Source organism: Cyclospora cayetanensis, unplaced genomic scaffold (genome assembly GCF_002999335.1).
Source record: "Cyclospora cayetanensis isolate NF1_C8 unplaced genomic scaffold, CcayRef3 CcayRef3_contig_97, whole genome shotgun sequence".
Classification (NCBI taxonomy): Eukaryota; Apicomplexa; class Conoidasida; order Eucoccidiorida; family Eimeriidae; genus Cyclospora; species Cyclospora cayetanensis.
Genome location: NW_020312771.1, coordinates 98686 through 123864, shown reverse-complemented (window position 1 = coordinate 123864; position 25179 = coordinate 98686). Strand labels below are relative to the sequence as shown.

At 53.2% G+C, this 25179-nt stretch overlaps 4 protein-coding genes across 4 annotated transcripts; 2 read left to right on the top strand and 2 right to left on the bottom strand.

Moving 5' to 3' along the window:
- Nucleotides 1-336: 336 nt before the first annotated feature.
- LOC34618329 (casein kinase II subunit beta) lies at nt 337-2661 on the bottom strand. The gene is made up of 5 exons (XM_026336205.1): nt 2185-2661; nt 1569-1679; nt 1263-1388; nt 891-983; nt 337-432 (listed from the first exon to the last, which is right to left on the bottom strand). The coding sequence occupies exons 1-5, from the start codon at nt 2659-2661 to the stop codon at nt 337-339; spliced, it is 903 nt and encodes a 300-aa protein (XP_026191990.1).
- On the top strand, nt 2660-8294 carry LOC34618328 (heterogeneous nuclear ribonucleoprotein U-like protein 2). Its single transcript, XM_026336204.1, has 11 exons — nt 2660-3018; nt 3079-3311; nt 3805-4335; nt 4708-5027; nt 5320-5677; nt 5939-6060; nt 6279-6416; nt 6560-6682; nt 6747-6870; nt 7810-7874; nt 8112-8294. Exons 1-11 carry the CDS (start codon nt 2660-2662, stop codon nt 8292-8294), a joined length of 2556 nt encoding a protein of 851 aa, XP_026191989.1.
- Nucleotides 8295-10072: 1778 nt separating this feature from the next.
- LOC34618327 lies at nt 10073-18165 on the top strand. The gene is made up of 11 exons (XM_026336203.1): nt 10073-11693; nt 11882-12006; nt 12650-12771; nt 13010-13585; nt 13738-13847; nt 14136-14335; nt 15040-16131; nt 16225-16344; nt 16622-16713; nt 17146-17359; nt 17827-18165. Exons 1-11 carry the CDS (start codon nt 10073-10075, stop codon nt 18163-18165), a joined length of 4611 nt encoding a protein of 1536 aa, XP_026191988.1.
- An 801-nt stretch (nt 18166-18966) lies between these two features.
- LOC34618326 (serine/threonine-protein phosphatase 5) lies at nt 18967-22029 on the bottom strand. Its single transcript, XM_026336210.1, has 8 exons — nt 21747-22029; nt 21402-21515; nt 20633-21138; nt 20313-20468; nt 20005-20140; nt 19568-19758; nt 19274-19335; nt 18967-19072 (listed from the first exon to the last, which is right to left on the bottom strand). The coding sequence occupies exons 1-8, from the start codon at nt 22027-22029 to the stop codon at nt 18967-18969; spliced, it is 1554 nt and encodes a 517-aa protein (XP_026191995.1).
- Between the last annotated feature and the right edge of the window lie 3150 nt (nt 22030-25179).

Here is a 25179-nt window from a genome sequence, read left to right as displayed (position 1 = left end):
AGGGGCGCTATAAAGGCCATTTCTTGCTGTGCTGCAAAGTTTTTATGCTAGGATATATCTAGATACGTTCTTAAATAACGGCATTAGCAGGGAAGGAAATGCATCCACAATGAAGATACAAAGAGTTTGTAGTCTGGGCCTTCCTTTGTATAAATCTACCTCTTCTATTACGATTGTTTATTTTATATTGTATACGGCCGGGGGCCCCTGCCTTCATGGCTGGCAGCACGCAGCCTGGTGCCTGTCAAGGAGGGAGGCACGTTTATGATCGAAGTTGTGTTCTCCGACTTTGATGTGGTGTCTGCTAAATGAATGCGACTGAGGTGTGCTTACAACTTAAGCCGCCTGTTTATCCTCCTCAGCGCTCCCGCCCTCTATGGCAGCGACGGCAGAGCGTCGCTTCTGAGAGACATAGGCGCTACCGTATTCGCCCTGAGTAAAATGCACAAGTGCAAAAAGCAAACGGGTGCATAGCAGGTCGCGCGCCCCACTATGCATACACCTCATGTAGAAAAACAAAGACTCCGATCCGAAAAGGGCACCCAAAGGCAAGGAATCTGAACGAAGCAGACAAGAACTGACGTTGAACTAACAAGACCACCCGCAACTGTGAGCAACGAGGGAACACAAAACCACGGCATTCGAGCAACGTACAACCTAGCACTTTCCATATCCTCGATCTCGCGCATTAGCCGTACTCAGTGTGGATCCCAATACAGTCAGGCACTTCTGCAAAGGATATGAAGGCTCGATAAAACGGAGAGAACGCGGCGCGCACCGCTGTCCGACCTTAAGCATGAGCCCATGTGTGCAGCAGGAACTTCACCGAGAAAGCATTAGACGCAAGCCGCCAGATATACACATTTATATTAGGCACATAGTGTACGCACGTTCTCCAGCTTTATCTTGATAACAGAATGCCTATTATGAATCTTGAAGCCAAAGAGGCGCGGTTGGTAAGGAATTGGAGCGGCGTTAGGAACCTGAGTACACAGAAACAGGCACTCACACGCACTAAGGAAGACATTTAACGGCATAAACGTTCAACATGAATTTCATGAGAAAGCCCTGGATGCGTCTGGATATGCCAGCAAGGCAACCATCTCTCCTTGACGCGCCTCCCTTGAACCTGTAGCACCCCAGCTCCCCTAGCAGTTAGCGAGATTTGTCCATCGTTGCTGCCTGCCACTTCGCAGCCTGAGATATTGCGTCGTTCATATCAGTGCCAGGGACACGGAGACCAGCAGTAAAAAGAGGCTTACCCAGCTGGAAAACGTTTGTAAGAAGATGTGCGGAAAGGAGGGTCCAAAATACGCGCCATCAATGTCTTTCGTCACTTCGTTGCCGTTTAGCATCTCATAAACTTCACGACAGAGAGGGCAAAATAACTGTAAAACATGTACACAAGCATACAGAGAGAGGACGGCTGACTGCTTAGGGCCAGGCCACCAAACCCTAACCCTTGCACTCTACGATACAACCGTCCACTGGCGCGGTAGGCGGAAAGAACAGCGAAGGATACAACCACGAACTAGCTATTCTTCTGGATGCCTGTAGGTCCGCCTCACTCGTAGCCTATACAGCCGAAGATCTGGCGATATTCCAACGGGAAGAAGCAGTTGGCGATCACAAAGAACGCGCGGGCAATGACCAAAGACCTCATCCATGCACCGGTCCCTCTGATCCGCAAACATATGGGCTCTATAGATGTGAGGAAAATTGATTTAAGAAGCTAATAGACAATTAACAATCCAACAACGAGACAGGGAAAGACGGGAAAACTGCTACAGACACACACATGGCAATTGACGCTCACAAATATCATGGTCACACTGCACATTGGATATACAGAGGATAGAAACTAACGCCGCATGAACTGAGAACACAATATTCACTTCCGTCGTCTGAGCAGCAGACTAGGATGTACAAATGCACCGACAGCTGAGAAACATGAATTATGAAATGTAGGCAAAGGATTGCCTGCAACGCTACTAGGTACGAACGCCGCTTTACACATACAAGTATACATAAGATATTCATTCACATTCCAACATCCTAGGCGCTTGCAGAGGGGATTTCCTCTACGTACCAAAAAGGCATTTGCACTATCATTATTTCCCTTCTCCCCTCTACTAGGCCCTCGGTATTCCCATTCTTTTACTGGTGATTGTGTTGAAACCCTACCATTTGTGGAAGTCCCCTAGGTGAAATGATGTATCTTGCGTGAATCAGTCCGTAAAGATCTACTGCATCCCTATACACATCTACAAAACTCTGCTCAACAACTTCGTCTTCATCGGGGGCTTCTCCGAGGATCATATCCATTGCGGAATCAAAGTTGTTAACGGCAGACTTCAGGCCAAAGAGGTTAAATGTGTCTCTGATATATTCCTCATCCACTTCCGCAAAGCAGTCATGACCTTCTAAGGAGCAGAACCACGAGATCCAGCCCTCCTCTTCCTCTTCCTCCTCCTCCTCTTCTTCTTCTTCCTCTTCCTCCTCCTCCTCTTCACTGCCTTTCATGAACATCGATGCGACTGTAGAAAACAAAAATCCCCTTTGGCTTGCTTGACCTTCACCCTCGCCTTCTCGTGCAACCGCCGCCTCGCCGGCTGGCGTTGCATCGCCTGTTGCAAAGAGCTTCGAATCAGCAGAACTCATGGGCACGGAGAAATACTATGTTCTTCGCGGGCAGAAAGGGGAAGAGAGTACGGAGGGAGACCAATGCACATGCACCTCAGACAGAGGCATGCATGGGGATGCAAGAAGTCGCGGCTACGGAAGTAGAAGAGCGGTCAGAGCTTGGCTCGGGCGCCGTGTCCGCAACAGCACTTTACATCGAATTCCACGGCTTCTGTCATGGGCAGTCAGGCTAAGTCAACGGGAAAGGACGCAAACGAATGCTAAAAGCCAACAACTGTTCAGTATTGCGCCTGTTGCTGCAGCAAGAAAGCCTGACTCTAGTGCCTGCTGTTGTTGCAAGGGGCAGCTGCTACCACACCGCGCCGACGGACTGAAGTGAAAAGATCAACACTCGTACACAGTCCACTCTGCCTAAGAATAGACTTACACCTGAAGAAATCTGAAGTGGAGGCAGCAAGCAGCTTTTCACCCCGAACAAAGGAAAATTCCACGCATGCAAAACAGGGCCCCGGGAGGGCGAACACAAAACACCCCGCAATTAGCGCATTGGCACATCAAAGCGGTGGCCTTCACCGTACCACCCCTTATTTTCCAAAATTCTTTTTCTCCTTCTCAAGACTACGGTGGAATTGTGAACGGCCAGGCCCTCCCACCCACAGCAGCCAGCTGCGCTCTGCGGGGCTACACGAGCACTCATCCTAAAAGGGAACTTGAACGCGTTTCGCTCGCTAAAAAAAATCGCGTTGAACTATAGGAACCATCCCGTTTACGGCAGCTCTTGGGTGACCTCCTTCGGATGCCACTAATAGGCCCCTGGCAAAGCACCCCGTGGTCAGCAATTATCCTGTCGCAGCTGGTCCTGCCTTTTGAGTGGGCAGAAGCGTCATCTCTGCTGCCAATCGCGTCAAGCTTATTGACTGCCCGCTGCTGCTTGTTCGCTTTTCCAGTAGCGTCCCCTACTTCCACTCAGCCGTCCCTTTTGCTCTGTGATCTCGTGTTCAGCTCTTTGAGTGCCCCCACGAGGCACCGGCGGCTGCCCTTCCTGACTGTGCGAGCACATGAGAATGGCTCTTCCGGCGGCCGATCCTGCTGCATCGAAGCCAGAGGGGGGAGATGCCACAACAGCAGCCACAGCACAGGCCGAAGGGCCTTCCAAATCAGCAGTCGCAGAGGGTGCAACTGCCGATAAGCCGCAGCAGCAGCTGCAACAGCAGCGGGATGATGACACGACGATTAGTGAAAAGCAAGCAGCGAAAGCAGCGGGAGAGGTAGCAGCGTCTCCAGCAACGGAAAAGCCAGAATATGGGAAAGACGCTCCCGAGCTGCTTCCTAATGGCATTCCAAAAGTGGTATTTGATGTGCCGACATCAGCTACAACCAACGCAGGAGGCGTCGCAGGGGGATCAGCAGATTTCACGAGATTCGGGGTGTGTCTAGATGCCGCTGATTCCCACTTGGATCTGCAGATCGACCGGAACAACCCCCGAAAAGCAACTTGCATGCATACTGATGGATTTCAGTACTTGTGGAAGGGGGTGCGAGCTTCTCACGGGGTCAAAGGGTCGGGAAAGTATTTTTTTGAAGTAAAAGTGGGACCAAAACCGGCTAAGGTTGTAATGCCAGACACCCCCGAGAGCACACAACATGTGTGCAGAGTGGGAGTAAGCCAGCCCCTCACGAGCCTTCATCTAGGTCAGTTTCTTTGGAGCTAATATTTGCTGAACAGGGCCCCGTGCAGCCCTAGGGGGTTTTTCTCCGTGCCTGCTTGCATGCATGCAAGTCACTGTGTGCTTGTTTCAATCTCTTTCTTTCTTTCCTGTTAGCCTGAGAAAACATGGCGCTCAGTCTTGCGTACCAACCTGTGTTGTGTCGCTTCCGTTTTAAAACTCTTCGCGTTTCTCAGTAAAAAGCAGACTTTTTTAAATGCATTGTCTGCCATCCTCTGTGCTCCTTTTTCGGAGTTATCTCCCTCGCCGACCTGTTTCGCACTGTTTGTGCCAGGATGTTTCGGGTGCCCTGCGTGATCGCGGCTCGCCTTCCGCGCGTGTGTTGGCGCGGCTGCAGGTGATTCTGCTGAATCTTGGGGATTCGGAGGGACGGGAAAAAAGTCGACAAACAGGAAGTTCTCGGACTATGGAACCTCTTTCACTGCAGGCGACGTTGTGGGCGTGGTTATTGATTTGGATGCACTGTCTCTGTCCTTCACAAAAAACGGACAGTTCCTTGGGGGGGCATTTGACCTGCCTCGGAAAGTCAGAGAGACTGGGCTTTTTCCGCATGTGTACGTGAAGAATTTTGACTTCGAGATTAACTTCAGGCAGGCAACCAAATGGACCGAACCCCCAGGGCAGGGATTCAAGTTTCTAGGAGATCTCAAGGAGGAGGTGAGGCAGCGCATCCCAATACAGAAAAAACTCCAGCGGGGGGACGGACAGCGGCCGTGACTTCATGATTGGATGTACAGTCTACGCCGCGAAACAATTCCTGGCTCTACTCAAGAGAAACAGTGGAAGCGTGTTGTTTTCATCATGAGTTTTGCGCTTTCACCTCGTTTTTTCCAAAATACGCTCTGCCTGCTTCATGGTACTCGTGGTGCTCATGTCTAGATTTTGGCCGCTTACGCTTCTGCCGGCTAAAGCAGCTTTTTTGCCCTTTTATGTGCCTCTCCTTTCGTAGGAAATGATGGTGAATCCTGTTGAGCACCCGAAGAGCGTCTCGGAATGCGAGTTCATCATGATGTGCGGACTACCAGCATGCGGCAAGACGTATTGGGCAGAGCGGCATATGGAGCGACATGCCAAAAAGTCGTACGTCTTGCTAGGTACCAACGCCGTGATCGATCAGATGAAAGTAATGGGGCTCAGGAGACAGGCAAATTATGCAGATCGATGGGAGGAGCTCATGTCCACTGCCACAGCAGTATTCAACAGTCTCGTTACATATGCCGGATCGGGAGTCGTGCCGCGCAACATCATTATCGACCAGACGAATGTCTTTAAACGCGCTAGGTCCCGCAAAGTTCAGCCCTTCCTAGGTAGGGCTGCTTTTCTTCCGCTGCCGCGTTTGCTGTGCCTCGAAGAGCCTGCAAGGGAGTGCCTTGCTTGGGGTCTCTGTTCTGTATGGCTAGAGTGGCTGCGAAGCATCCCTCTCGAAGAGCACGGCTTGGAGAGGGAATGTGAACAGAGATCTCAGAGGGGCGGCGGAGGAGATGTTTGACGGTTCATCGCGCCATAGGTGCGAACGCTTCGTGAATGTGTGCGTTGTGATAGTGGGGTTGTTGCTGGTATGCGTGCAGCATGGGGCACGCGGCGCTGTGTTACGATGGTGACTGACGAGCAGACACTCCAGCAGCGGACGGCCAAGAGGGAGAGGGAGGAAGGGAAGATGGTCCCTGTTGAGGCTGTGATGGACATGAAGGTGAGACTCCTATGTTTCTGGCTTCTGTGGACGTTTTTGCGCGAGTGCGTGCCTGCGGTAGTGTGGGCGGGAGACGGAGGCTTAGCGTTGACTCATGAAGCCCACGACCAGACCCCCTCCACGCCGATGCGGCGCAGGGGTGCCTTTTTCGCTGCTCGCTGTCGCGCGCTTCCCCCTGAAGGGCTGCTTGACATCCAATATCTGCGTTGTCTGCGCAGGCTGCATTTGCTCTGCCGTCTCGCGAAGATGGTTTTACGGTTATCGACTACGTAGAGCTTCCAGAGGCAGAAAGCCGGAGGGAAATTAGGCGCATAAACGAGGAGGGGCGAGCTTTCAAGGCAAATAACCCAGGAAGGGTCCGTCAGGGGGATACTGCTTGCAGGCTGCTTGTTGTCCTCTTTCATGGATTTTTCCTTTTTTCTTTTAACGTTGGGCTCATGTGGGGCCCCCACGTTGCATTGCTGCTGCCGTGCGTCCTGTGTGTGCTGCGTTTTTGCAGAGCAATAGGCAGCCGAAGCCGCACATCGAAGCGCGCACTGCATGCGAGGACTTGGATGCTAACCCTGCAAAGCGGCAGAAGGGATACCAGGGGCAGGGGTCTCCGCCCCACGATTCCTGGGGTGCCGAGGGCCCCCAGGGGTCATGGGGCCCCCAGGGGTCATGGGGCCCCCAGGGATCATGGGGCCCCCAGGGATCATGGGGCCCCCAGGGATCATGGGGCCCCAGTAGAGGCCATTCGGGCGCCTGGCAGCAACAGGGAGGCCGTGGAGGCTTTTCCCATGGAAATGCCCACGGCTTCTACCAACAGCAGCAGCAGCACCACCACCATCAGCACTACGAGGCGCAGCCCTACGGGCAGCAGCAGCACCACCAGCAACAGCAGCGATGGCAACAGGGATGCGGAGAGGTATACAGCTCCGGGCAGGGCAGGGGGAGCTATAGCACTCAGGGTTATGATTCACGCTATTCGCAGGGGGGAGGGGCGAGACAGCAGCAGCCACAGTATTGTGGGAGCAACCAGGCGCAATACGGCGTCAGCTGGCAGGGGCGGAACTCGTACGGCTCCTCGGAACGCGATGGGTATGGGAGGGGCTATTATTCGCAGCAGGGACGATATTAAAGCAGTGGCCATGTTCGGGTGTATGCATGTAACCCTGTATAGCGATGCAGTTGTCTGGTTTCAGATGTATTTAGATATGTGCACACCCCTATTGGCATTCCATCCTATGTGTATTTGTTTTACGCCTGCGTGGAGCGGTATTGTAGAGGAACGGGACTGTGAGGAAGGTTCGTTCATGTCGCTCTCCTTGCTGCCCTCTTTATGCACGTTTGACGTTTTTTGAGCTGTCGGAAGCGACGGCTGAAGATTCTAATGTGGGCTCTTCTTGCGTTGAACGGAGCACGTGTGACCGTCCGGGGCATCTGTAGTTCCTAGCTGAATGAGCGAACATGGCTTGCTTGTTCGCTTCGGTGCGAGTTTCTTCCTCCAAAACCACACTATGCGTCTCGATGGACGTTAGGCAGGCTTGAGTACTGAATTTTTGAAACGGGGGACGGGGTCTGCCCTCGTGGGGGCACTTTGGTTGCAGCATTAGAGAAGGGAGAAAGAACGATACGTTAATGTGCATCTGCCTCCGGTCTGGCGCTCGGTCAGAGCTCTGCTAGACACGGCACCCGTGAGGCTTGTTGCTACGCAGCAGTGAGCACAGAAAAACGCAGGGCGGTTTTCACTAGTAAAATACACTTTAGAGACGGCCGACCCAAGCAGATCCGTATCGGTAAACTCTGCCTGCAAAGATAGTAAAAACACTGGGGCTGGAAAAGAGAGCGGGTGAAGGGCGGCATTTGTGGGTTGCAAGTGCCATCAAGGGAACGCCTTGTGGATTGCTTGTCTTTTATATAAAAAAGGTGCAGCTTGGAGATCGTGTGCTTTTTGAGGCGACCTAGTCTCAAACCCCTCCCCTTTTTGACCCTGAAATATAGCAGAGTTGCCTTGTTAGGTCCTCTAGACTTTACGCGGCCTTGAGAAGCTTCATGGCAAGACTGTTTAGGACGTTGCCATGAGTATGCGTGGCATGATGTTTGAGCAAGCAACGAGGCCAACACCGTGCAGTGCACTCCTCTATGAAGACGGGCGCTTTTGGCACGTTGCTGCTTCTCAAAGCATAAAGGGTGTGCGTATCCGTCTACCAGCAAGATGTGTGCCAAGCCACTGCCCTCCCGTGGTCTGTTGACAGCTTATTGGGTAGCTCGCGTCCAGTGAGAGGGAATTCACCGCTACTAAGCCATTCAGGGGCTGCGACGATCTGTTTGCCTCGATGATCCTTCACTATCCCAGGACGCTATTGCCTCTCGAGACGTCTATGAATATCTCAGAGACCTTTTTTCGAGACCCTTGTGGTGTAGGTAGTTGCCGGTTTGTCTGTGCGTACGTGCGCGGGGCCGTCGGCATGCACATGTAGGAGAGACTGGAGAAAAGTGAGCTGCTATCGCCACAAATCGGAAGTAGGAGTGGCAATTCAGAGGTCCCGGCTGCTTCCGATGCGATGCTGCGGCCTGCCTCGCAGATGTCTCAGCCCTCATGACAGGAGACTCTCTTCTCCCTTTGCACCTATTCTTCGCCTAGCTAGCACTTCACTATTGTTGCCATCGCGGCGCAAGCCCTGACCCGAATTGCGGGAAGCTCTCGGAAAAGCATGCTTCAGGGGGTGGTCATCTCCGCGCTGGTTCAAGAAGACAAAGCTGCATTACGACACCTGCGAATCCATTGTTGAGTTTAGCTTCTCCTACCTCTTATTTGTGTAAACCTACACATAATTTCCTCAGCACGACAGAAGCGAGAAGCGACTGTCTCTGCCTGAGCGCTTGTGACTTTTGCTATGAGCAGCTGGGTGCGAGTGCATGCTCGTAGTACTTAGATAGTGGAGCAAAGCTCATTTTCTCCAGCAATGCCTCTCGCCTCTCATGCCAGAATCCACTAACATCAAGCCAGCAAGTTGTCAGAGTCAAAAGTCCTTTAGGGTAACCACTCGGCAATTTTCTTTCATGCTTGACCCTCGGTCTGGGGCCAAAGAAATCGCCATAGGGAGACTGTTGGCGGAGCGCTCAACCCTAGCAATGCAGCCCTGTTGATACGGAGATCAGTTTCTCTCACTGTTTGCGATCCATAGAGGATCGCAAACGCTCACCTCATCAGAGGGCGCTAGGAAGTATCTACTGCCAACATCCTGCCGCCATGTAGCGGCTGCAAATGGCAGCAGAGACACGGCCGTACCGGCAGCAACTGCGCTTTATGGCTCACGCGGTTCAATTTTGCAATGCCAAGAGAAGAGGGGATTGAAGAGGCCAAAGGGGCGACAAGCTAGAGCGAACAGAGGAAAAACTATACACTGCGTGCAGTTTTTTAGAATATAAGTTTCTTTTTTCTGCACGGTGGAGGGACCGCTGGCGACCCCTATACGAAAGCCTTTCCCAGTGGGTGTCCTCTACGGTGGTTTTATCTTCCAGTATACACACAGACACACAGATATTCAACAAAAAGCAGCACATGAAAAATTTTACAAGGGTCGCTGAGGACAAATGAAGTCCGCTCTGAAGGATCGCTGGGGGGCCCCTCGCAACCCTCCCGATACTCGCCTTGAGCAGAACGCCAATCCCAGTTTCGTGTGTATCATGCAGGGCAACTTGCCGACGAAACAAGGGTTCTTCCACTCTTAATCCATCTTTTGCGTGCTGCGACCTCCACAGAATTATTCAAAGAGTCTCGACGTTTCGGCGACCCTTGACAGAGGCCCCGAACGACCAGCCGCTGCACTTCCCTAGCAGTTAATGCCCCTTTCACTCGTCTTGCATCCGCCTGTGTGCTTCGCTAGGATATGCGAATAAGCCAGGAGCTTCGCGCATCATCGGGGCAGCAAGTCCTCGCAAGGGCAGGCTAGGCCCTCCCTTCCTCTCACTGATTGGCAAATTGCAAACGCCCGCGAGAGAGCTCGCAGATTGCTGATAGGTCACCATGGATCTAGCTAAAGAATCACGCACGCTGACAGAAAGCCCCCCCAAAGCCCCGAGAAGGTTTCAGACATATTTCCCGCTTTTTTTGAGTGCAGCGGTGTTGCTGCTCTCTGTGTTTCTCGCGGGTCAGCACCATTTCTCCCTTCCACGTCCGTCCCCCCCCGAATCTCCCCCAGATGCATTCAGCGAAGGTCGTGCGCGCTTGCTCCTGCAGGCAGCGAATCGCAGCGTGCGCACGGTAGGCAGCTGTGACAACGAAGTCTCAGCGCCTTTGTTGCTGCACGCCGCTGTGCTCCACCAGATCCTCATGTTATCACCCTCCCCTTCCACCGCGACAAGCGGAGCCGCATCAGGGCTGGCAACGGGCGTGGGATCAGAGATGCAGGCCGCCATTGCACGCTTGCGCTACGTGGTGCTCGTGACACATCACCTGCGGCGCGAAGCGGCCACTGATGCATCACCAACCCCTGCAGCAGGAGCAGCTGCTGATGCTGATGAGGACGACCCTGCAAAGCCTCACCGCGTAAGGCCCTCCGGCCAGCTGACCGACTTAGAAACCTGCCTCTGTGGTGCAGAGCACCAGCAGCTGCTGCTCCTGCAGCAAAAGCAGCACCACTCGAAGGCAGCAGCGGCAGCTGCAGCCATGAGCTTGCACGAAATCCTGCTGAAGCAGGCACAGCAACAGGATCTTCCCCCCCCCTGCATGACGCACGCGCTGCAGGCGAAGTGTGCGGCAGTTCTGTCGCGCTCAGGGGTCCACGACTTTTTCTCGCCCTCCGGAGGCGCAGCCGCTGCCGCAGCGTTTGCTATTGGACGCGCAACAGAAGCACCAGCAGAAGAACTGCCGTGTCTGGACAGCCCGCGCCTGGTAGATCCCGATCTCCCCGATTTCCTTCCGGGCACCCTCATTCCCAAGTTTCAGTGCATCAGCGTCACAAGGCACATCTTAGCACCCCCCTCTACCGTTTCTGCCCTTATAGGACTCTTCTTGCGCGAAAGGCAGCAGAAAGCGGAGGAGCAGCAGCACGAGGGAACTGGCCGTTCTTTCGAGGCCGCCCTGGATGAAGCAGCGCTCATAGGCTCCCACCAGTTGCTAATGTATCTGGAAGACATCTCAAAAAGCGAAAGAGACAGCCATGTTGCCGCGGCAGCCGCAGCGGCTACAACGGCTGCAGCGGCGGGAGTGCCCGTGCTGGAATATCTCAGCAAAAACCACCTTTTGTCAGCAGATGTCAGCCTCTGGGGAGGCGCTGCTGGAGGCTTCACGCTCACCTACGCGGGAAGCAGTCGCACGGCCCTGTATGAGGGTCCAAAAAACATCACAGTGGATTTCAGGCCAGTCGGTTCAAGGCAGTCCATGCATGCCAATTCACAAGGCACCAAGCAAACATCAGGGCAGGCGCTGATGCTCGCAGCGCATTATGACTCGGCTCCGTCCTCACCCGGCATAAGCGATGACCTCGGCATGTGTGCAGTGGCTCTTGAGGTGGCACGGGCCGCGGTGTACAGACACCTCCGCGCCGCCCATGCACTGCAGCTGCGGCATTGGGGGTTTTCGCACCACGCTGAAGAAGGGCTGGAAGACGCGCTGCTTCAGTCACCTCTAATTCTTAATCTCAATGGTATGTCGACGGCTGGGGCTTTTTTCCAAGAGTCCGGAGGCACCTGATTTCCTCCACCTATACTCTGCGGAAGCGTTAAGGTCGTGTGCAAATTTTTCCAAAAGAGCCAATTCTCAGCGGCGCGCTGTTGGGTGGCGCCCCCTAAGGAAGGTGGAAGGTCAGTATGTCTGCGGATTTGGAATCTGCAGGTGCTGAGGAGGTCATTCTGTTGGCGGCGCATGCATTCGCCACGCAGCACCCCCTGGCCCGTCAGGTTTCTCTTGCGGTTAACTTAGAGGCGGCGGGATCTCGAGGGAAATCCTTCGTCTTGCAGGTACGCCATGCAGGATCTACAATCCAGTCCAGCACCGCTGTTGTTAGTGGCATCTTAGGCACACGCCTGAGCGTCTCTCTCTTTCCCCTTTCTTGTGCCCTAAACCACGACTGGTGCCTGTCCTCTTAATTGAGGGAGACGCAGCGTGCCTGCACAAGCACGAGGCGGCGGGGACCTGCTGAAACGTACTAGCGCTACAGATCCGCGAATAGCAGGGCATCTCCCCACGTAGAAGACCTCGTGTGCTTCATCCACATGTTCAGCTCTGCCCATGTATGCGGAGCGCGCACCCCCATGCCCCTTCGAGTACGAAGGCGAATGCCAATGCCCTTTATCTTTATTGCATCAAATGTGCCCACATGCGTATTATTCGAATCCCAATGTACAAGGGTGTTGTTTGTGTAGCTTTCGCCATAGAGACATGTGAATGATGTGGAGCCGTGCACGTATGAACAGACGTAGAGGGCTCTATGAAAAATACCCTGTTGTGTTTCGTGGCGAGGGGGAACGGAGCGATCCCCTGAGGTCCTCCTAGTGTCCGCCCTCTAGTTGTCTTCGAGGGACCGGAGGCGCGGCGGCTGGCAGACTGAGCGTGTAATTTCTATTTTTCCAACATGCTGCCGCTTTCTTCGCTCTTCCGCAGATGCCACCACGCCTGTCTGCAGAGACTCTCCAGGCCGTCGGTAACCTCCCCGCCCCTCATGTCTGCTGCATTGCCGCAGACGTCTGGAATTCTGGGCAGTTTCCCGGAGAGACCGACTTCCGGTGAGATGCCGCCAGTGCCGTGCTGCCCTGTGCTGCGGGAGCAGACGCGGATGTGGGGGCGTCCGAGGCCTCTTTACGTCTTTCCGCACAGCATGTTCTCATTTGGGAATGTTGAAAATGGAGGGGGAAGGAGGAGGGAGCGGGCCGGTTGGAAGGCTTTTGCGTGCGGTGGCGTAACTTACTGCTTGGCAGGCTTCGTGCCTTCCTCCGTTCTCCTCGCTGCTGAATATCTTTGCAGAATATGGTCCGAAGTGCTGCAAGTGCCGGGAGGTCTTGATTTGGCATGGATCGGAGGGGGAGCCAGTTACCACACGACCAGAGATACTCTGGAAAGCATGCAGCCTGGATCGCTTCAGCACACTGGCGAGATGATCCTCGCCTTGTTGCACCCTCTGCTGCGTATAGCGGCTAAGGCGCGCAGTGGCTTGGCGGCAGCAAGCGATGCACGCCACCAGGCAGCCCCTCGCGTCCCCTTCTATCAGGACGTCTTGGGCAGACAGCTACTCGTAATCCCTTGGGAAGCCTTTGTACCGCTGGCGGCCCTTGCGCTGCTGCTGCTGCTGCTATGTGCCTTCCTGCAACGCAGCGTCTTGGGGGTCCAAACGTCTGCACCGCTCATAATGCTTGGGAGCTTGACGTTTGGATGCAGCTGTCTTGCTGCATTGTGTGCTGCCTGCTGCGGCTCGGCGCTCGGTGCCCTGCTGCTGCAGCTGTACGGCCTCCTTTATGTACACTGGCCGCCTACAGCCGCTTGCCGATGCCTCCTAGGGTTTGCTGCATTTCTTTGGTGCTGGAACAGGACCTTCTTCCGCAAGTACGACTGCGGTTGCTTCCGTCCGCACGGGGTTCTTGCTGCTGCTGCCACCCCCTTCATTCGTCCTTCCCGGAGTCGCCTATTGGGCACCAGTTTCACCTCCTTCGCTCTGCGAAAGTCTGCGTGCCGCCCTGTGCCGTTTGGTGCTGCAGGCTGAGAAGCCGCTTTTCGTTTGATCGACAGCCCCTTCTATGTGCCCATGCAGCGCGGGAGGTGCCCCTCGTAACACTCCTGACTCTCTCAGTTGCCGCTTACAGTATACGTGCGTTATTTCCTGTTCCATCCTTCTGTGTGTTTGTCTGTCGCTCTCCTTCTCTCTTCACCCTCTTCCCTTCCTGCCCAGAGAACGCTGAAGACCAGTCTAAGCCTTTTGGGTAGGGGTGGGGCAAAATGACGATGAAGGTGGCACGGACGCCGGCCGTTGCTCTCCCCTCTGCCCCTTCCCCAGTCATGGCAATTGTTTGAAATGTGATGGCAGTCGTTGCCAGTAGTGCCGTGAGCTTCCCGACAAAAATATCCTCCCGAGACGTTGCGCTGGGAATGCACGCAGAACTCTTTGTTTCGTTTTACGTGCTCCTGTTGGTCTTGGGTCTGCTGGTGCCTCGAGTCGCCCTCCTGCTCTTTTGGTATATTTACCCAGCCAACCAGAACAACGAAAACAGCTCTCATAGAGTAACCCTCAAGAGGGGCTGCTTGTTGCTGGCAGTTGACGCAGTCGGCGCCGCTGTCCCGTCTACCCTCCTCTTTCAGGTTCGTGCTCTCCATTTATCCCTTAATACAGGTGGTTTTCCTCTGCGACATATTTCTGTATGCCTATTTCTCATTCCTCGTATCTTCTTCGCCCAGCGTTTTGCGGTGTGCCCCCTTTGCCTGCTTGCACCGGTGGAGTAATGGTTGCTTTGCCCACTCGCTTCACCGGTAACAATGTGTCGGGAAGTCGGCGTCCTTATCTTTCTTAGCAGCTGCTGCTGGCAGCCTTCTTTGCCGTTCGCTGTTATGGCGAATGCACTTGCTACTCGCTTTCGAGCACACAAGATGCAGCTCCACTAAGAAGCGCCTTCCACCGCGGAAGCGCACACATGGTCATGCAGGGTGCATCCCCATACCTTTGTCCTGCCCATACGCACGTTAGAGAATCTTCCTTGCCTGGAGACCGAGTCCTCTCTTGGTGCAAACCCGCACTAAAGCGGCTCCTGTGACCGCGCGAGTTGCTTCAACCTAAAGCGCTTTCTGCTCTGTGTGCATTCGTGCGTGTACATGTCCACGTATATGTGCGTGTGTGTGTATGTGTATGCATTTGTGCGTGTACGTGTATATGTATGAACTTGTGTGTATATGTGCGCGCGTGTGTGTGTGCGTATGCGAGTCTATCTGTGCGTGTGTATATGTGTATATGTGCGCGTGTGTGGATATGTGTATGTTGCACGTGTATATGTGTGCATCTGTGCGTGTAGGCCTATCTAGCGCTTCTGGATGGCCTCAGCGGGCCGGCTGGACGCAGTGGCGAGTCTTTACTTTTCGCGGACGTGCTCCTAATTTTAGGAGTGCTGTTGCCTGTGTGGCTATTGCTGCCAGCCGTCCTATGTCCTCCGCTCTTTCACGCGAGCCACGCAGAAGCGCGGCGGCGAAACTCGGATCCATCGTCGGCTCGGCTTGCTCAGGGGCTCCAGCGGGAAATGCGCGTCACTAGGAAACTCTGGATGCTGGCAGCTGCTGTGGCGGCTGCTGGAGTGTCCTTCGCTGTCTCTGTTTTCTTGCTCGAGGCGCCTGCTGTCCCTCTACCACTGCACTTCGGACGGACGGAGAGCTCTCCGTCGGTCCCGCCCTACAGTGGAGAGGTTTCCATCGGCATTCAGGATCCACACGGCACTGCCTCGGCACTGCCTCCTCAGCAAAGGCTGCTGCAGCCGTTCAGCTTATTCGGCGCTCGTGCCCGATCTCTCCTTGGCTTGCTTCCGGAGAGCCTCCAGCGGCTCCTTCTACCTTCCCCCTCCTTCCCTTTCTCCCCTGAGCGGCCGCTGCAGCTGCACTTTGTTGCGTTCCGGCAGTCGAAAGTCACAGCTGTCGCGCTCCTGCAGCAGAGCAGCAGCCCTCCCGGGACTGCAGCGCAGGTCGTGAAGGACAGCAGCACCTTATCTACGGGCACTGCAGAAGAATCACCGGTAGTAGAACCAACCACAGAAGCAAGCCAGTCACAGTTTCCTCCAGAGGTGCAACCCCTAACAACGACCAATCATACGGAAAAGCTCGTGCGGTCCTCAACCCAAGGCGTGGCGGTCTTAGGCTTAGGCCCCCAAGTCTTTTGGAATCCGGCAGCAGCAGACACGGACCTTGTCCTCTCTGCCATCCGTGCTGCAGTAGAAGCAGCGGAAGCGACAGCAGCTCAGCCAGCAAGCGCGGGGGATGCAGACAAAGGCTTTCGGCCCGCGCATGCAGCCTCATCCCAACATGAATCCGATACTGCCAGTCGTGGAGATGTATGCACCAGCCAAAGCTCCATACTTCCCAACGCCGAGCAAACGAATGCCCTTTCCTTGGCTGCAGAAGCAGCCTCTGCCGCAGCGGCAAGAGCGAGCAGCTGTGCTCCTCCTGCCGCAGCCGAAGAAAGGGCGCGACAGCCCCCTCTACAGAAAAAGAAGAGCCTGCCTGCATTTTACGTGAAGGAAGAACCACCGAGGCAGGACGCACCTCTGGCCCTCCCACACCTCTTTCGCATGAGTACACATCGCACTCACTGGAGTGTCTATACGAATGCGCAGGTGTGTACGTAAACACACATAAACACATATGCACCCCCTCGGTATACGTATTCGCCGCGTTTGAATACCCTGACCTCACTGAGTAGACTTTGAGATCGCCGATCGGATGCTGCAGGCCGGCAAGCGCGGCGAGTTTCTTCTCCCGCGTGCGGCCGCTTGCGGCGGTGCATGTAATGTACAGTCTTTTTCCGGATAGGGCGTGGAAGGCTTTCTCCTGCAACCATCCTGCATCTTCCATATGTGGAGCCGGCTGTGGAGAACCTTGGGGTGTCTGCAGGAATTTCTTCCACCGCCTGCTCCTCTGGGTAATGAAGGAGCTCCTCACGTGTACAGTCCGGGCATCCGAGGCCAAGTGGCAATACACTACAAGTGCGTGAAAAACACGTCCCTTCACCATCCGTGACAGCATTGGTCGCCCTCTATGGCCCTCTCCAGGAGCACGTGCAAGCAGGGGTCTCTATTCAAGACGCCAGGCGGCACCCCTCGGAGAGGCAACGCCGCTCATCATACGTGCTGCGTGCTTGTATCCATTCTATTCCATCCTTTCTCTCCCTTCCTCCGCAACTGGCTGGCCTCTCGAATGCATCTCGTTTAAAATTATTGTCTCCTGTTTTTCGGGAATTCTACCTACTTTCTCTGTTACTTTGGGAGGCTGCGCTGCTCGTAGCGCGGCCATTGTCCCTCCCGTTATTCCTTTGCGAATCTGAAACTTCCGTCTCGACTGCCTTCCAGCTTTTCCTGAGTGCCTTTGTTTATGGCTCTGTGTTTGGGTGTGTTAACGCGTCGGCTGTGGTTCTGTAGTGACGCGCAAGATGAGACGCGCCTCACGCTGCTCATCGGGGGGTCCTCCTTGTTGACTCTTGCCCTCCCGGCGGACAAGGTGGTTCGGTGGAATTTGCAAAACCAGGCGCCTCTGCAGAAACTCAAAAAGTGCGAATGTTATGTCGTAACCATCACATCACCCTTCCCACCGGTGCAGACAAAACTCGAGTTCTTCTTCAAGGGAAACGAACCCGTGAGCTCTCCCGATTACTCTTTTTTCATAGGCCTGAAGGCTTTAAAAGCGCCAAAGTTACGCGACGGTGCATTCTATGCAATCAACTACACGTTCGCATGTGTGCTGACGGGGCGAAAACACGGCTCTTAGGCTGTGATGTGTATCTATAGATGCTGCCCGTGGTAGAATTAGTGTACGTGTGCGTCATATGGCTCCATGTCAGCACGCCCCTCTGGCAACTTCTCCTGGCAATAGCTTCACCCTTGTTTATTTGAGTGCACTGAATGCGAAAAACCCTTCTGATGGGAGCTGAGCACAAATTTGGCTGTCGAGAGGCAACTGGCCTTCGGAAGGCCGCAGCGCCTCCACAGGGCATAACTCCCTTCCGTGCGCCTTGAGGCGGCCCTATTCCCAGAAGACATGAGCGGCAGCTGGCTGGCTGGCTAATTTCCTCAGACAGCTCTGTCGTTGGTATGTGTCTTCAGGTGCGTTTCACAACGCGCTCTGCTGTGTTTGATGCCGTCACCCCCAATACTGGCTGTTTGCAGACGCCCCTCTTCAGGTCTGTGCATTCTTACCTTCTTGGCCTACCCATGATAGAGCAGCCGAGGCTGCCGGCAAAGTCCGATCTCAGCACAGCCGCCGCTGCAGCCGAGGCACGCACAGACAGCGCACCCATGGGGGCATCCAGTGGCTCTGGCGTCTTCTGGAAGACGCTGCTCGGTAAGCTACCGCCCCACATTACTGCCGCGGGCAGCTATGCAGACGCGGCTGAATGGGTATTGCCCGCTGCCCCCTTTTCAGCGGCTTTCGCTTTCGACTAAAAGAAACCCCAGGCGGCCAAAGGACTATTTGAAGTGTGTAGCGTTGGCTCGCATGCCCAACACACAATGTGCACGGCTATATCCTTGCGAGTTCATGTACATACCGCCACATGAACATGACCACACCAAGCACACCATAGGCGGCCTTCAGGGAAAATATCTTATCGAACGGGAGTGGCAAAAAGGCACAGACTGCCATTATCGTTGTGCCTACGGCCCCGGCCTCTCCCGTGCTAGAATGTGCTTCAACGACTACGGCCCCGACTCTTCGCTAACCGAATGCATGTATGTATTATTCTACGGATATTTTTCTGTATGCATGGGCCGTTGTGCTTTTCGTTCGGGCAAAAACCAATTGAAACACATCTGGAAGACAGTCGCTGGCCCTGCGTTTTGCAGCCACCAGTTTTATGGATGAAGCAGAGCTGTGTCCCAACTGATAGCCCCTAAGTCCAAATCCCTTAAGCTTTTGCGCTCAAATCCGACAAAAGAACGCACGCTCGGCGCTTGTTATGGCCTACCATGCACAGATATTCCAGCAGGTAGTACATCATGGGGTGCTGGTGGCTGGCTCCGATGCTTCGATGGGCAGTGAGCCTGGGTCTGCCCACAAACTGCGTGCCGCGTCCCTCCCTGCCAGAGCCGGCTCGGGAACCAAGGACTTCCATGCAGGGAGCAGCGATTGCTTACTAAAGAGGTCATAGTGACGCTCTTCTTGTTCGGCAACTCTTATATATAGCCAGAAAAACGGCCTTCTAGCAGCTAGTGCATAACCTACATGCCAAGAGAAAATACCCCTTCCTACATGAAACTCAGCATGCGATTTGCATACTGCATCGCCGGGCCCGGGGGGTGCTTAACAGCCGTAAACTGATGGAATTGTGGCTCCATGACGGACCCCTTCAGCCTGCAGAAAATATTTGAAATATATATTTAAAATACAAGGAACCCTCAACTTCCCAACAAGGCACGGAACAAGCAAAGCCCCTGTACCTCATTTACCCTCACGCGCGGCCTAATTAGTGCACGAAAGAAAAGCCGGGGAAACAGCGTCTTAAAGAAGCATTCGATGCATTCGAGAATCTGTGGAGTGTTAATGCGGACGTACCTGATGAAAGCTCCCTTGTTGCCCATTTCGTCGCAGTAATTTGGAGCGCTAAAGACAGTAATCTGAGGACAGGCGGACACAGGAAAAAAGCGATATGTGCATGCATTTCTATGTACCGCCTCTTCTCTCAACGACCATCTCCTCTGATCATGGGGGTTGCAGGGCCCTCCGCCCAACTATTTCGAGGTACAATTCACAATGCGAAACACAGCATATATTTTGATTAACTCGAAGAAACATGTAGGAGCAAGAATACCAGAAACAGGGAGCAGCGGACGATCATTGGATTCGTACCAGTTTGCCATTGTGCTCAACCTCGTATCCTTCTTCCTTCATTTCGTGTGAACGGATGATAAAGCCCAAGTTGTTCCTCTTGAGAAACGCTTCAGTAATATCTGGGCCGAACTGACTGGCGACACCCCGCTTAGAGGGTGTCAGACCCGGGAGGGGAGACGGGTCGGACCACAGCAGATCCGTCATCAAAACTGCGAACAGCACTCGTCGTGACAACAAAGGCGACTTACGGCGAAACGCGAATGAAAGGGGAGCCAATCAGCACATCGGCTATGTGGAATACGTCTGCTATTGCTTCCCAAAACGCACAGACGCGCAGCTGCTAGGTCTACTCGCCAAGAAAAAGAATCTAGCCGTACAGATGGATCATCAATGGCTGCTATAAAGAAGCATAAGCAGCAGTTCAAGCAAGACAACGATAAAGGACTAGCACGTACTATCGGAACCGGGCTCCTTGTTGCGGTCAATCTTGCGAATATCCTCCAGTGTGACGTTTTCAAGACGCGAGAGGCCTCCATGGACCACAAAAGCCTTGTCGTTCACCACGAACGCCAGCGGCAGCAAGCGAAATGCCTGAACATCAGCATCCCTACAGCCGACTCAAGGCCGCTCAGCTTCCGCCAGGGGCCGACGGCAGAAATAAAAAAGGCATCAAAGGCGTATCCATTCCTTCAACTACCTACCCGGTCCACAGAACAAGCAGGTAGGAGAAGGCAGCATCCCCTGGCTTCACTGCTCCGCTTACCTCGCAAAAGATTTGGTACAAACGCTCATCATATTTACTCAACATTTCTCCCTTGAAGCCGTACATGGCATTCATCTCGCTGGTCTCGTGGTTCCCGCGAGTTATGTGCATGTGATCCGGATATGCCAACTTGCATGCAACCATCATCAGAACCACCTACGAAAACACAATAATACCGTACATGACCTAACATTGGTAAGTGCAGCTCCACTCCCCCATGCAGCATGTTAATCGGATGTTCCGAAAAGCGAAAAGCGCTGCCACTTGTCGAGATGGAATGCTGAATGCCAGCATTCAGCAGGTGTGATATACCCACTCACCTCGACGGAAAAGCTGCCCCTGTCGACAATGTCTCCATTGAAGAGATACGGGTTTTCCTCAGAGGGCATGCCATTGATTTTAAATATATTCAAAAGGTCATAGAACTGTCCGTGCACGTCACCGCAGATAGTGATTTCCTTTTCAGAAGGAACTTCCAGATTCACCAATGAAGGCAACGGCTCCAAAACTTCGATGAAGTCCACAGCCATTGCGTACGCGTACTGCTGGTGCAACCTATTACCTGGCTTCTCGAGCCACTCTCCCAAGGATTTCAAGAACTCTGCGTCGACTTGGCCTTTCTTGTAAACAGGTCCCGCATAATCCGCAGGCACTGGAAACAATTTCTCCAGACCCTCGGCAACTACCTGCTTGTATGTCGGCGTTGTTTGCCTCGTGCGAATCGCTGCCGCGAACGCCTGGGCACGTAGCTGCTTCTTGCATTCATTCAAGCGTGCCAAAGCGTCTGCATCCTTCCCTCCACGCAATTGGCACACCCTCTCGAAGTCTGAAGCACACCACAAAACCCGGCGCAAGCATACAGAGAGGCACGCCATACAATTCGCCTTTAGTTAGAACTCGTGCTCCCAGCATCAACAAAAGTCCTGCATGCACTGAGTTTTGTACTATCAAGGATCATCCGCGACCGTGGAAGTTTGACAGTGTACGCCTTCATTCGTATTCGGTAGTCGCCTTAAATGGGAGCTGAGACTTAGCCACCCTTCGCCACTAATGCTCTCTGCAGTGATTTTTGGCAGTGCATCTTACCGCGCTGGGCTGCCTTGAGGTTCCCAAGGCAGAAATAACCGGTGCCGCGACGGTAATAACTTTTCGAAAACTGCGGGTTCAGTTCCAGGGCGCGTTCCGCATCGATGATAGCCGAGCCTGTGACAGTAATAGCATGTTAAGCAGCATTAAAGGGGAAATGTAGTCTTCAAACCGAGCGCATTCAGATGGTATGGGTGCACTGTTGGCTTTGCGCGCGTCCCATGGATTGCGCCTGCACATTGGCAACTCCGGACAAATCATCTACGGCTTCGCCTTCGAATTCACGGATCTGTCATCAGGCAAAAGCATCTAGCGACGCGACGCGAGTCATGCGTCTAAGGGACGTACCGAAATTTTCCAACCTCAAGTGGGCGAATGCCCTGTTGCAGAGATACACGTGCAGCTGAGTTTCCCTGGGGTCCACAGGTGCGTCATCGATCGTATCGATCGCAGCAGAATACTTGGTAACAGCCTCCGCATATTGATGCTGTTTGAAGTAGCCATTGCCCTCTGCCTTGAAAGCGTCTGCCTTCTCAAGGACTGCGGCGATGGCCTTGTCATCCTTTACCTCACAGTGCGCTACCTTGCCAGATTCATTGGTAGTGCATGTACCGCCTCCGTCTACCGCCATCTCAGCTCTCTTTGTATTCTCCTCTTCCTGCTTGAAAGGTTGGGTTGAAGCACCACTGCCCTCCGCCATTAAGCAATGATGGCGGAAGAACAGCTAGTTTGTTCAAAGTGTGCTGTATCAGGCACTGCTCCGCAGCTACAGAAAAGCTCCGGAGCGCGGAAAATGACGAATATAAAGTAATCGTAGCCTTGCTACATGGGCAGTGAGTCCCCGCGCCTTCACGCAGCTGCTATTCGCGCAAGCCCGACTGAGATTGGTGTCGGCTGGCCTAGGCCATGTACAGGCTGACAGAGCTCAGGAGGATGCGTATTATTCAGCAAGAATTGACGTTGCACGCTCGCACCCTACCGAGGGAGGAAAGCCAATGCATGCGCGCAGTGGTTCCTTTTGGAGTTGGAGAAGCAAGAAAATGCAACCCTGGCTTGCAAAAGAAAAGTCTAAGACATAAACAACAGACTAGTTTTGTTTATTATATTTCGGCAAAAATAGTGAACTAACCTGCATTGGCTTTCAGGTAGTAGGCTCACATTTATCCCAGAAGAAACTCGAACGCGCCTCCTGTGGGTGACGTTGATGGTAAATACTATGCGGGCAGCGTGGCCTTGCTCTTTCAACTACAATCCAAACTGAGTCCGAGTTTAGGGTAGCTATTTATAATTCAAAATGTAGAAGTCGTAGTAAGAATGCGCACTGTTATGCGAGAGCAGCTTTACACTGTGTCTAACGCAATTTGCGGGCACCAGGTTGTATGACCGATTCTCGCCTTCTCCGCTTCAGAGAGGACCAAATATCAAAGAATGTCTAAATCTTACCCTATTTGATGATAGTTTTTGGCTGAAGTTAGGGCCTTCGTGGTAGTTGGTTGGCGTGTGTGTGTGCCCCATGTCTTATGTAGGTACATTCTACGTTAGTGCACCCCCAATACACTCTTGCATTTTTGACGAGACTTCGACACAAAGGAAGAGGCTTCGTTCGTCTGAAAGACCATGCGGCTGCTGTCGTGCGCACATTACGGTAGTATGTGGGTTGTCTGAACAAATTCTGAACAGGGTTGTACTACGTGCACACTTCCGAGCAATCTGTGAAGCCACTAGACCTATCATGCAGAGTTTTGTGCTCCCGTGAAATTACCGGGGAAAGTGTTGTGAAGCAGTTGCATTTTGTCATATCTGCATAACTATGAGCTGGGGCGGTAAAGGGGAGCTATAAGTGCTCCTGAAGCCTCTCCGTTTAGCATGCTCCTGTGAGTATTGGGTACCAGTCTCACTGACTTCTGCAAAAGATGGATGCTTGGGGAATGCGCCGATACAAGGAGAACTGCGGATGGTCCACACACTTCGCTAGAAGCCAGTGTTCTCCTCAATGTATGACTGCTGTGGAACAAGCAAACTCCTAGAAGATGTGTGAATTCTCTTGACAATGAAACTAGAACAGCGCTCACTATAGAGCCCTCAAAGCCTTTGAAGGCTCAATGAACCAGACAAGAAGTCAACATTTTGTGCATGTGCGGTAAATGCTACTTGCAACTCGCTCGGAAATCGCGTAGTGCTTAGAGGGTGCCGCCAAGCCCACACTATTTGCCCCTTTGTCAGGAACTTGGTGAGACGCGGGCACGCCACGTTTGGGGCTCGTTTAAAAAGCCCTCAACGCGTAAATCAACCGTAGACGGAGCGTTAAATCTGGTGGTGCCGCTCCGCTTGGTTTGGTGCAGCTACTTACTGCGCACCCAGTGGATGTGGATTTAGTGGAATATCAGGTTTTCCTACAACCGCACTCTGGACTTTGACATAGTGATAGGGCAACACAGTGATCTGATTTTCATTATCAAAAATACTCTGCCAATGGAAGCACACGACGGCGCAAGGGGTGTTGGGGCTGCAGAGGGCGGCTTGAAAGCTAGAATGAGCGCGGCAGCTCCATAGTTGTTAAACATGCGTGATATTTTTGCTTGGTAAATATTTGGGGACGCATCGATGAGGTTACGCTGACCACGTCGGCCGTAAGGAAGGGCAAGATCTCGAGGGATTTATGAACCAGCTGGGGAGCCACCTTGCCTTCTAACCCCAGAATCGTGGAGAATTATGCGCCCCTTAAAACGTGATTTTTGGGTGCCGAATCATTTGGACGGTGATTCTATTCACGTAGACGAAGTCTTCTGACTGAAGGCATTACTCCTGTTCAGGCCCTTTGTCCGATCCCTGACTCATCGGTCCTTGCCGAATTCAACAAGCGGTAAGGTGTGACACAAACGAAAAATGCGCAGCAGGTGATTCTATCAACAGTTCGGTATACATCGATAAGTATGAAGCTTTAGTTTTGCAAAAGCCCTACCGTAGGCTAACAACTGCTTCCTGGGTGGCTTACCTCAGGACTAGCGGAATCGTTTCGTCACGTCACAGAATGGGTAAAAGCTAAATAATTAAACAGCTCCTTGGTGGGGATTTTACAGCGGTACTTAAGGCTTTAGTAACGACTGAGCACAGCCCCTGTATCTTTGGTTGTGAAGAAAGAGCCAAGTGGCGGGTTCTGTACATGCGAGTGTCGGGGCTATGTCAACCGGCATTAGCATACACTCTGGGGTGGATGGAAAATGGAAACCACACGGGGCCTCCACCCCAAAGCAGCCTTAGATCGACTCCCAAGAGTACACCTCCTATCATGGTGGATAAGGTTGTATTATCTGAATTTGCGAGCGCAAATAGCGGCCAAAGAAATTGAGCTGTTGAAGTGGGAAAGCGAAGCGGGCTAAATGGCAAGCAAATTAGGCTCATCAGGTAAACGATGTCACCATCCTAGGCTGTGGCTGATTGAAGCGGCTATAGAGGATAGAGCCGCATTTAGGAACCCACAAGAGTCGATTCTGCGCGGTAATTAATTCAAATCAATGAACAGGATTGGCTGGCAACACGTGACACGATGTCAAGTGGATCTATTATCCGAGGAGTTCATGCAATAGTTCAATCTGCCTGTCTCTGCAGTCCGTTGGACTCAGGCTGGCTGAAGAATACCAGACCTCAAGGCAAATTAAGAGCAGCTTAAGAGTGTTTTACATGCGACTTTGAGCCCTCTCATCATGATTGACGTCTTCTGTATCTGACTAGTACACCATAACTTTTTCCCATGTATGCGGCGGTTGCCGCAATGGAAGTT